Source organism: Lagopus muta, chromosome 3, assembly GCF_023343835.1.
Source record: "Lagopus muta isolate bLagMut1 chromosome 3, bLagMut1 primary, whole genome shotgun sequence".
Classification (NCBI taxonomy): Eukaryota; Metazoa; Chordata; class Aves; order Galliformes; family Phasianidae; genus Lagopus; species Lagopus muta.
In genome coordinates this window covers 71,152,778-71,164,786 of record NC_064435.1, presented here as the reverse complement: position 1 = coordinate 71,164,786, position 12,009 = coordinate 71,152,778, and the positions used below count along the sequence as shown (strand labels likewise).

The window sequence follows — 12,009 nt, the reverse complement described above, 5'->3', positions numbered from 1 at the left end:
GACTAGTAGAAGTTGGAAAGGACCTCTGGAGATAGTCTAGTCCAATCACACTACTTTAAGCAGGACTAGAGAACGTATCATAGGATTCTCCAAGAATGAAATCTACAGCCTTTCTATCCATTTTGTATTCTGGTGTTCAATCACCCTCACTGAGGAAAAAAAGATTTCTTAAATCTAAAAGGAAGGTTTTCATGTTTTGTATTGTGCCTATTGTCCTTTCACTGTGAAGAGTCTGAACTCTGTAACCTTCATTCTCTCTTCATGAGCATTGACAGTATCTCCCCTGAGCCTTCTCCTCTGCATGTTATACAGTCCCAGCTCTCTCAGCTTTTCTCATATGATAGATGCTCCAGTCCCTTACCCATTGTCATGGCCCTTCTGAAGACTTGCAAAGTCTTGATCATGTCATTTTGCTTGGTTTGGTATGGTTGATATTGAAGTGGTGTTTACTGCAACATCAATTAAGATCAATTAAATTGATTTTCATATTCTAGCATTGTGCTAGGCTAGCTGTCCTGGTACCTTGAAACTGAGGTAAAATTAAATATTCTGTAATAATTATACACTGATACAGAATAAAATAAAGTGCTATCTGTCTCAGAGGAAAGAGTGTCTGATGGATACAAGTGGCATTGGGTTTTATTAAGCTGCTTACTGTAATTTTTTTATATATTGAGAAATTCATACTCACTGGACAGCTCAATAGACTTGTTTAATGGACATAAATGTGCTCCCCTAACTTCAGATAGAATTGGGCTTCCTTTGAATTAGTTAACTGCTAGAATAATGGAAGAATCCTTCCACTTGTGTATTTTAGTGTGAATATTTGATTATATTTGAAAACATTAACCAGCCATCCAGCTAATTTTTCTTTAAAAGCAATTAAGTTTTTTAATTTAAAAGATTTCATTGTATTACATTTGTCTTCAGCCCATGGGTTGAATTCTGACAGCTCTCTTTGATTTAAAGAATGTAATTAGATTATTCCACTCTCTCACTTACAAATCGGAAATATAAATTGTTTTCAAGGAGAACGAGAGCTGTTAATAGCAACTGATGGAAATAAACGTAGAGAGGTTTGTTTTGCTTTGTTTTTATTAACTAAGTGTTTTCATGGTACAAAACATAGAGCATAATAGATGCTTCACAGCACAAGTACAATAGGACTACTCAAAGAGAGAAATAATCACAAATCTTTCCATAGTATAAGCTCAATTTTCCTTACCTTTTTTTTTTTTTTTTTTTTTTTTCAGAAAAAAAACCAAATAGGTTCAGCAGAAATCCTAATAACTTGAGGCACTGACTCTGACTTTAGAAAGGCAATGATTCTTTCTAGTTCTCACAGTTATCTAATTTTGCAAAAATGTCTTAAAATAGACAATTATCTCTGGGAGCATTAAGCATATCTAAATGGGATACTAGCCATGAATTTGAGCAGAACAAGAATTTTCTTCAGGTTTCTGTATGAGGCAACTATCAGACTAAAAGTTAACTTATGAGAAATGAACTTTAAATATGCTTTACTAATATCACGTTGTTTACTACCTTGTGAAGAGTCGCATTCTATTGACTTGAATATGATGTTTTAAAACTGCTGAACAAGATTAGAAAATGAACATGTTGTTTATTATTTTTTAGGCATCTTGGGCTTCCAGTACACTTGGTTTCTGGTTTACTGAACTTCTAGAAAGAAACAACCAGTTTTACAGTTGGATTTTTGAAGGCCGACCAAACTGCTTCTGGATAACAGGTTTTTTTAATCCTCAAGGATTTTTAACTGCAATGAGACAGGTAAACAGTGTTTAAAGTCTCACTCTGTGTTATTAGATATACTTTTTATTTTTTATATATATACGGCTGTGTTGAATGCTGAGTTATGCGCATGACTCTATCTTATCAACCAGGAAGACATAAGAATGCTTGACTGTTTAAGACTTTCTGAGTGTTATTCTGCCACATGCTTTTTCATTATCTACAGCTTGTATGTTAATTTATTTTTCCTACCTTGAGTCTGGCCTTATGTATGTAGACACTGCCTTACAATATTATTAGGTTAGAGTGGATAATTAATGTCTCATATCTCATGAACTTCTTTTCCTCTTTTATTTTTTTTTACACTTCTGCAATTCAATAGCTGAATTTTATTTATTTATACTTGTCAAGTATGAACTTTGGAGCATTTATTACTGTACGTGTTTCTGTGGATTTAGTGATTGTGTTTTGTCAGCACAGTTTAGCAAGTGAGCCACTTTTTGCTTTAAAAGAGAACAGTAAGTATCTATGTTCATCAGCATAGATCATAGTTCTATCTGTTTTGGGCAGGAAATAACAAGGGCTAACAAAGGATGGGCTCTGGACAGTGTAGTGCTGTGCAATGAGGTTACTAAATGGATGAAGGATGATATCACAAGCCCTCCTGTGGAAGGTGTCTACGTGTATGGGCTGTATTTGGAAGGAGCTAGCTGGGACAGAAAAAACATGAGACTGACTGAATCTAAGCCCAAGGTGCTCTTCGAGATGATGCCGGTTATAAGGATATATGCAGAGAATAACAGTAAGTAGCTGTATCGCAGAAGACATTAATTTGATAGACTTCATTGTCACCCTTTTATTTCAATGGCATGAAAGACTCTTGGGCATTAGGAATTTCGTCAGGCTGTATCCCATTCATGTAAACATCTTGAGTCTTTTTGAACAAGGGAGACTTCTTAGTCTTCCACAAAAAGCAAGCTATTGACTTTCTTGATAATAAATAATGAGTACTTCTTGCCCTAATATTTAGATAGATTAATTGCATTAAGAACTTCTAAAACATATTGCAGATCAACTGTTCTTTGCCTCATGACAAACATGCTTGCTTTCAGTCTTCCATTGTGACTAAAGGTCTTAATTCCCAGTAGAAATTAATAATTTTAACATTGATGTACATGCTAGTGGTGCTATTAATATACAACTTTGGAGATACTGTTGCTTACTTTTCTCAGATTATTTGGGTATTGTGTGGCACTGGAGTGAGTTAGTCTATTTTCTCACTGATATTTTGAAGTAATTGGTAAACAGTTTATATGATAGCTTAAAGATCAGAAATCTGGATATTTGCAGAATGCAGCTCCTAGATTGAGAAGATGTTTGAATCAAAGTTTATGTGTACAAACTCTTTAGCCTCTGTAACCCCAACACAAGTAACCTTTCCCATACACTAAAAGCCAATGTAATATACAAGTTTTTCATATATATCAATATATGTATAAATATATGTATACACAACATAGATGTATGTATATATAATGTGTATCACACATTTAAAGTATTTATAAATAATGTCTTATATGTGTACTGTTTATATATAAAATTATACTTTTTTTTTTTTCCTGGACTGAGCTATGCTGAGTTAAGACAGGTAAGGAAGCAGTGGAGGGATATGATGGAATATCACACATTTTGGCATTTGAGGCAGAAAAGGGCTGTAGGAACTGAAAGGAAATTAGGAGGCCAAAGGACAACAAAAAAATTGTTTTGTGGATATGTATGATTTAGATTAATGTTTGCTTTTGTGGCATATGTGTGTAAAATAGAAAGGGCCATTGAAGAGAAACATGCAGTAGGTCGGGAATACCCAATATTGAGTCTAAAATTGGAAGCTTCTGTTGAAAAGTATTCCATCTCCAGAAGCAGAGCTTGCTTACATGATATTTTGCCAGGGTTTTGTGTAGGCAATATTTTATAAGAGACATAATCACTGTGAAAGCAGCCATTGTACCAAGTAATGAGCTCTGAGATACTAAGCAAGACTAGACTATTGTTCTGATTCCTAAGTGAAGAAGACAGTGATGCATACTCTGAAATACTAAACGCATTTCAAAACAAATTGTTCACTGTTTTTCCTTTTTTTTTTTTTTTTTTTTTTTTAACACAATAATAATATATTATTAATACCTAATATTCAGTGGACAGGTTGAACTAGTAATTGTGCTAATCAGGCTAGAGTGTCCATATACATTTCTTGCTATATCCTGTTACTGGTGGCTGACATTAAATCCTAAATCTCCCAGAATTTCAAGTAGTATGTAGCCTTCATTGGCAATAGCATGGTGGTGAACAATGTGAGAATCAAGTAAAATTTTTTTCTTTGGTGTTTTTTTTTTTAATTTCCTTGTGCCCAGTCTGCTAAGATCCTGTTTTTATAACCCAGTTTGATTTTCTTCTACATCTTTTCTGTCATCTCAGCTTCAAAAGATCCACGTCTATATTCGTGTCCAGTCTACAAGAAGGCTATTCGAACAGATGTGAATTACATTGCTGCTGTGGATCTTAGGACGCTTCAGCCTCCAGAGCACTGGGTACTGCGTGGGGTAGCACTTCTCTGTGATGTCAAATAGTGTTCAAAAAAAGGTTTCTGAGTATTTTTTTCTGATTTTAAATGTTTGTATCAATTAGATATAGGATGGATCACTTTATTAAAATGTATTTACTAAGTCGTAGACTCCATTATGGTAATTTTAGTTAATCATTCTCAGTGAACTTGTGCAACAGGCTTACGTAGGCTAATACTTAGAGTAATAATAATTTATTAAACTGATTCAAGCACCTCTTTGATATCTGTCTTTTAATGATAAATATCTCACTACTGTGTGCTTTATTTCACCTTGAATAAAGATTGACTTGAACATAGTTATCTTTTGGTGCTTAATTATGGTTGTATCAAGGCTTACCTTTAAGCAACTAAATGCATTATTTGTCAATTTATTCCACTCTGAAAAACTAAGTTGAGTTGATCACTTGTACTAGTTAATATTCTTCATGATGACATTCCATGATTGACTTGTGGCTGATTGTTTATAGTTTGCTTGCTGTCTAAATACGGAAAGTAAAAATGAAATAATGTTGCATCTGTTCCACTAATTTTGGAGAACAAATGCATGGTATAACATTTGACAGCTGCTGGAATTCCTCATTACCTGGTTCTTGACTTATAAGTATGTGCTGGAGGGGAAGAAGTTTTTATGTGTCTGCTGCAGACTTTTTGCATTTCATCTAGATAGGTCCACATAGAAATCTATTTTCAAAGAGAAATGTTGTTACCTCTACTTAGTTTCCAGGAAGTCCTCTGACTGCTCATCAGTGTTCTAACTTACCATAAACTCATGTCTTTCACCAAGTCCTTCTTCTCCTTCAAAGATACACAATATTCTTGTGCAGATCATCTACATTAAGAATATTCAAGTCATTTCTATTTCAAATGACACATCTCAGATCATGATTTTTTTGTACCATTTAGTAATGTAAAGAAGATAAGAAATACTGTGTGATGATGTCAAACCACAAAGTAATTGTCAGTGAATGAACTTCACGTGCTTTTTTTTTTTTTTTTTTGTGGTATTTTCTATGACGCTTACATGGGGATTAGGGAAGTTCCCCAAATGAATATGTGTTGGTGATACTAGTTATGCCGAAGGCTGATAGATCAGTGAAGCAGTTACTGTTATTTCTATTCTCCTACCTCCATTTCTTATAAGGTTTGGCATCAACTTTTTAGGTACCTGCAAACAAACAAACAAAAAAAGATAAGGATGGAAAGGTTTTATGAGAAGCTCTTTTGAAATGCAGGATCATGTCTAGGCTGAGTGCATACTCCTGCTCTCTGAGGGGCTTTGTGGCCTGGGCTTGTGTACAATTTGGTACAACTGAAGATCTGGTAGGAAGTCTCACTGAAGGCTGCCTCTCCTTGCAAGTGGAAGCTGTTAAAGTGAAGTTCTTGCCCTTGGTCTATACCAAGGACTTAGTCTGTGTACTTGGTCCACATCAAGGAGCTGAATTGCAGCTACACTGCAGCTGTGCCTGTGCCCATATCTGTGGTCCAGACCTTGCCCCTCACCTACTCTTTTGGCTTTCTGACTTGACCTTGGATCTGCTTCAATGCAATGGGCTTGCCTGGCAATCACTGACCTGTGCGTATACTGGTTGTCTTCAACAGATTACTCTGCCTTGCAAATCCATCTTTTTGGCATGACATCAGATCTACTGTATTGCTATGGACTCATCTATTAGATTGGTTTGGGAAAGGTGCTGTAAGAAATCATAGAATCACTAAGGTTGGAAAAAGATCTCCAATATCACCCAGACCAACTATTCACCCCCCACCAATATTTCCAAACCAAATCTGTCAGTTTCCTTGCTAATCTGATCAATATTTACTAGGAAAGTAAATAATGAGAAATGGTGAAACCTGTTAGCTCTTGTATAAGATTATAAAAAGAGTGTCTAAGAAATGCTTTGTGAAATAAAACGTGTTCAAAAATTCTCCCCTTCCTAAGTCATCATACATAAAAATCAATTTCTTTTGTATTAACTTACATAAATCAATATTGTTTCGATTGAGATGTTTTGCAGAAAACGTGCAGACAATAAAAAATTATTGCAGTCAAAATTGAAATGACTTTGTGCCTTTAAAGAAAAAAATGTTTACTTCATTTCACACTTAAAATAAGTTGGTTCACATTTCTTCTTGACATTCTATTGAGGAATAATCAAGCTCAAAAATATGTATCAGAGTAGACAGAAACATGTTGAGTTTTACTTTTAAATATTTTTAAGTTATTCTATCATTTTGGAAAAAGGTGACCCAACAAAGAAACAATTCTTATGAAGAATAAGAAATCACTTCATGCTTATTTTTCTCATTTAGTTCTCCAAATTCTGCATTGTAATCTTTACTTGGGAAAGACCAATAAAGATATTGCTTGAATGAAATTAGGAGAATTTTTAGAAGAGAAGGGTCTATGACAAAATGCAATAGAAAATAAATCCTTATGAGAGGAAAAAAAAAAAAAAAAAAAAAAGTAGTGCTTCATGAGCTAGTTGTTTGCTCTGGATATGCAGTTGTTTCTGTTCTCTATAACACACAAATGACCAGATGGAAAATCAGGCCATGGAAATATCATCCAATCCTTGTGTTTGGTGTTTGCAATCCAGTACAGCCAGAGGCTGTCTCAAAATAGTACTTTATGTGCAGGGCAGTACATTTTCATGGGACTGAATGAATTCTTGTAATGAGGAAGGAAAAAAAGTCTGAGAAGAAGTAGAAGGGATCAAAATCACCACAATATTTTATTGTACATTCTATTTACTCAATTAGTTTTATTTTCAGAAATATTTTCTCTAGATCTATTACTTCTAACCATGGTTGGTAGCTGTGGATATAGTGAGTATGAAGATCTGGATATTAGACATGTATAGAGTACTTCTGTTTTTCTCAAAAAATGTATCAGAAACTTTAAGATAAACATTGCTTCCAGTGATTGTACCAAACCTTCAAGAACTCTATTACCATTCTAAATTGTCTTGATGACTTGATTGGATGGTAGAGTCACAGTGGTGATGGCTATACAGAAAGTAGCAGGATTTCACAGTGTATATCCTAAGGTGGGGGCATCTGGATTTTGGATGCAGTTCTCACTCTAGTAAAACACACTGATTTTGTTTCTTTTTCTCGCACCTGTCCATTGGGAATATGGAAATCAGATATGTTCCATGTATTTTTGATGTTGGTATTAGCAAAAGCTCTGACAGTGAAAAACAGGAACAGCACTAATATTTTTATAATTAGTTCGGGGATATGGTCCACGTTATCACATCTTGTGGGTTTTACTATGCAAGCTGTGGCACTGGGGCAGTCAATAAAAACCATCTCTGTACTTTTTCTCAAGAAGAGAATGTTCTTTGTGTGAAAGGGAGATAGGGGCTGAGGAGGGATCAAGACAATCGAAATAGGTACTGAGTAGAGAGAAGTTTCAGTCATTCAGTTAAATAAGGTTAATGCTCAGAGGTGGAAGCTTTTGGGAAAAAAAAAAAAAAAAAAAAAAAGCCATATGCCTGAACTTATCTGATAAAATAATCTTGTTTGCCCTCTGCTCTCTTGCTTTATCTGGTTTTTCTTTTCTTTTCTTTTTTTTTTTCCCCAATGGGGATATTTTATTTCCTTGATTATAGTATTTAAACTGTAATTATTGTGGTGAAGGGTGAAAGCAGAAGTGACTAATAATTTTGGATGGATTGATTACTGTTAATAGAGAGTTCAGTGAATGACGTATTAAATGGTCCTTTTTTTTTCAATAACCTTTTGTGGCTCAGGCTGTTAAAGTGATGTATGAAAAATAATAATGTGTGAAAGAAAAAATCTGAATGTGATTCAGTTTGTCTAATGGAGGTGTTCATCTGATTTGATATTTGCCTGTGTTCAATCTCAGGATTAACCAACATTACTGAATATACGTGATTATAAGATGGCATTAAGGTATTTACATTCATACAAACCTGAATGAGTTTCCTTTAGTAGCAATTAAAAGTTATTTGTCTTTGTAATCATCTACAGGCACTGTTTTCGTGTTTATTGTTGGAAGGAAAAAACTATTAAAGAAGAGTGTGATTACTACAGGAGAAGTGCTGAGAATTAATTTATCCAGAGCTGTGTCTTATGCATGATAGAAACCAGCCAAAGAGATTCTCTGCAGGTTTCTTTAATTACAAAAAGTCATGTGTGACTGCCCCAAGTAGAATATTTTATTGAATTTAAACCATTCAAATATGAAATAAGTAGAGGAAAATTTGTTTTCCGTAACAAATTTCTGAATAAAGGAATATTTTTAATTAAAAGAAAAATATATACCAGTGTAAAAATTGAGTGTTTTTAAATTGGCTTTTGATGATAGTGATTTTGTTGAGTTGTGCAGTGGATTATGAGCCTGAATGTTTTCACAAATAAAGGTGAAATATATCATTGTGCCTTGGAGATAGAAGCGAAATGTCTGTGCTTCCCATTTATATGCAGGATTCATTCTGACTGGCTGAAGCACTGTGGCCAATACCAAGCTGTTGAGGAAGGACTTCAGCAGTGCTGATGTAGGTAGTTTCAGCTATGCAGACATAGAAGTACATCCACTCCCTCCATGGGCACCTTCTCATGTGTGTTCTCTGTTGTGTTGTACTCATATTTGGCCTGTTCAGTCCTTAGGGTACTTGCTGTTGATGAAACTGTGAAAGATGTAATGCTGTTTTGGAGATGTCTTTTACTTGTCTATCTATCTGAGAGTTCAGGCTCATTTACCCTGACTTGTTATCCTTGAAAGTTTAGAGCAGGTGTTTCTAAGCACCCAGAAAAGTGTGAGTCTTGTAATATGGTTGTCACTCACTTGAGCCATTTTCTGAAAAGTGAGATGCCCTCTTATTCATCACTGCTATCCCAGATCGTTAGCACTTTGATTAAGTTCATCAATTTCTACTTAAAACAGGAGCGCTGTATTTAAAAATGTTAGTTTGTGTGTTTGTGGTGAGCTGGATTCCTCAGCCCCGGGAAATGCTGTGACATCCAACTCGTGCCATCCCCCAGGAATATTAAGCAGCTTCAATGAAGCGGACAAACTTGCTTTTCTTTCAAGCTCAGCCAAGGATCAAATGTCATGCTTATACTATTATAATGATAGGATTAGAGTGGAAATAACTTTGAAACATTAATAAGCAGTTGCTTATAGTTCATATTTTACATACACAAAAACATACAACAAAGGAGCTAATAACCAAAAGTTACGGGCAATGAAATATCCCAGTTAAATACGTGAGGCAGGAAAAGACCCAAGTCCCAACCAGTGATGGGTTGCCTTGGGTCAGTCATCCTTGTAAAAGGCATTTAGGCTGCAAGGAGAGAACTTCTACTGTTACTTATTTTCAGTGTGCTTCTTTTCTCTTTCTCCTCTTTAACACACTTCCATATTTTTCATCTCTTATCAACATAATCAGCATTGCAGTCTTCTGCAGTGAGTTGATGCATGACTCAGCACATTGCTGAATCTTAGTTGGGGCCGTTTAAATACATTTCACTGCAAGGAGAATGCAAAGAGAGGCTGTTCTGTCACCATCTCTTTTTGGGGGGCTCATGTGCCCAGAGCTGTTGGAGCAGAGGCTCACTCACTAGGTGTCAGCAAAGCAGTGCAGAAAAACAAGCTTTTTTTCCCTGAGAAATAAAAAAGTACGTAGTACTTACAGCTTCATGCAGGTAGCTGGAAATGTAAAGCCTATTAAGTTGTTGGGTTAAGATCAGAGTAACCTAACCTAGAAAACTGGTGTTTTCCATGCCATTAACTTGGTTTTATTTCATAGACAAACGGCTTTCTGCATTTGTCATTGGTGCCTAGGGAAGAGTGTTAAAGTGCTGCATTTAAAGCAGCAAATGTGAAAGACTACTGTTAGAAAAATTATCACTTTCTAAAACATGCTGTCTTCTGAGTTCAGAGGTTTGTAGTCCAACCTGAATAACTTTCTCTTCCATTTCTCTCTGCTATCAAGTTCTACTGTTTCTTCTACTGCTTGGATTTGGGTTCCACTTATTGATAAAAGCTTTTTGTTTTCTCTGGCTTTCAGCAAGCTTCTGCCACAGATGATTGCATCTGCCCCTATGCTTGAGGCAACTGTGCTTGCCAGCCATGCAGATGTCATCTTCCATGAGTACTCTTAATTCTGGCTAACACTGGGCTCAACAGTGAGTTTTTCTTTTATTCCATGACAAATATCATCTGACAGATCAGTCCCCCTCAGAAATTTTCCTTTCTTTCCCAACACCTTTTTAACATTTCGGTCTTTGCTTAGGGATGCTTGTGAATGCTTGCCTTGCTATTCAGTAGAACCAGACAGTTCAGAAAAGCCTGTCTGTATTCATCACAAAATCAGCTTTCCCTGGGATTACCATAGCACCAGCAACAGCTTGCATCTGGAGAACAAGATGCTTGTACTTCATGATACACAACAACATGGAACTGATACTATCCAAGTGTAGGGTGCGCAGCTGCATAAATATCAGAATATATGTATTCAAATTGTATGTTTTAAAAAGATTGAAATGCTGGGTAGATGACCTTCTCTCAAATGGCTTTTTTTTTTCTTCACTTATTTTTTAAACTGAACTCTTGGTATTCATGTAGAAGCGATTGCTGAGTAGCTTAGGGAATTGTCTGTGGAAAGTGGAGCTTATTGCTGTATTTATTTATGGAACAGATTCAACCTCCATCTGATCAGGAAAACATATATATTGGCTTATTGAGGAGGCTGAAAAGTTCATCCTCTGTGTCTGATGAAATTTGTTGAGTTAGAGATGTGTGATGCTATAAGGCAAGAATTAATGACCTCTGAGGCTTAAGATAGAGTCCCAGTAAAAATTAGTTGGCCAAATCTAAGGTGATGCAATATTAAATATGGTCTGTGAAACTGCTGTTTAATGTTAGGTTATTGCAAATATTTGTGAAGGTGCATTCTCTAAAGAAGTAAAACACCAAGTTTAATTACTACTGCCTGGTATTTAAGGTTTCAAATTTACTTTTGAAGATACAGCTTTGAAGACTGCGCGTCACAAGACTAGCGCAGTGTTTAACTTCTGTTGCGTTGGAGGGAGCAGCCTTACTTAAAAGATACCAGTAATGCAAGCATTGTTGTTATTACTGAATTACTGCACGCACAACAGAGGATAAATGTTGTCTTTTGCTTTTCCCCTGCCTGGAACATTTTTTCTGAACACTGAGAAAGTCCACGATGCTATAATTCCTTTGATGGTGATTCAGAAAAGGAACATATGGAATTTCTGTGTTCATAAGGTTATGATGTTTTAATTTTTTTTTTTAATGTGAGAAAAGGTGTGTATATTATTTATTTTTGACAAAATAATATCTGTGCTTAAAAATAAGCAACTACATACTAAAGATCTGGTGATCTAAGATTTGAGAATGTGGAAGTGATGTGAGAGTCAGTGTCAATAATACAAAAGAAGAATCCTGTAAGTCTCAAACTGTGACCAAATATGTAGATAAGTGTAGCTCACAAGAAAGAATTCCTCAAAACTGTGGTTTTAAGTATGCACAGAAATACAGGAATCAAATGAAAGATCTGTATTATTTTCCAAAAATCATTTTAAATAACCCTGAACACCACCACAACTGACTGCATGCTTGCTTGTTTAGAAACGTAATG

The 12,009-nt window shown here is 35.4% G+C and overlaps 1 protein-coding gene across 1 annotated transcript in view; it reads left to right on the top strand.

Moving 5' to 3' along the window:
* DNAH5 (dynein axonemal heavy chain 5) overlaps positions 1-5,352 on the top strand; it is a 121,215-nt gene extending 115,863 nt beyond the window's left edge. The window contains exons 78-80 of the mRNA XM_048939792.1: positions 1,639-1,791; positions 2,323-2,554; positions 4,228-5,352. Coding sequence (XP_048795749.1) covers positions 1,639-1,791; positions 2,323-2,554; positions 4,228-4,379 — 537 coding nt within the window. The 3' untranslated portion in view covers positions 4,380-5,352. The remainder of the gene's footprint in view (positions 1-1,638; positions 1,792-2,322; positions 2,555-4,227) is intronic.
* The last annotated feature ends 6,657 nt before the right edge of the window (positions 5,353-12,009 follow it).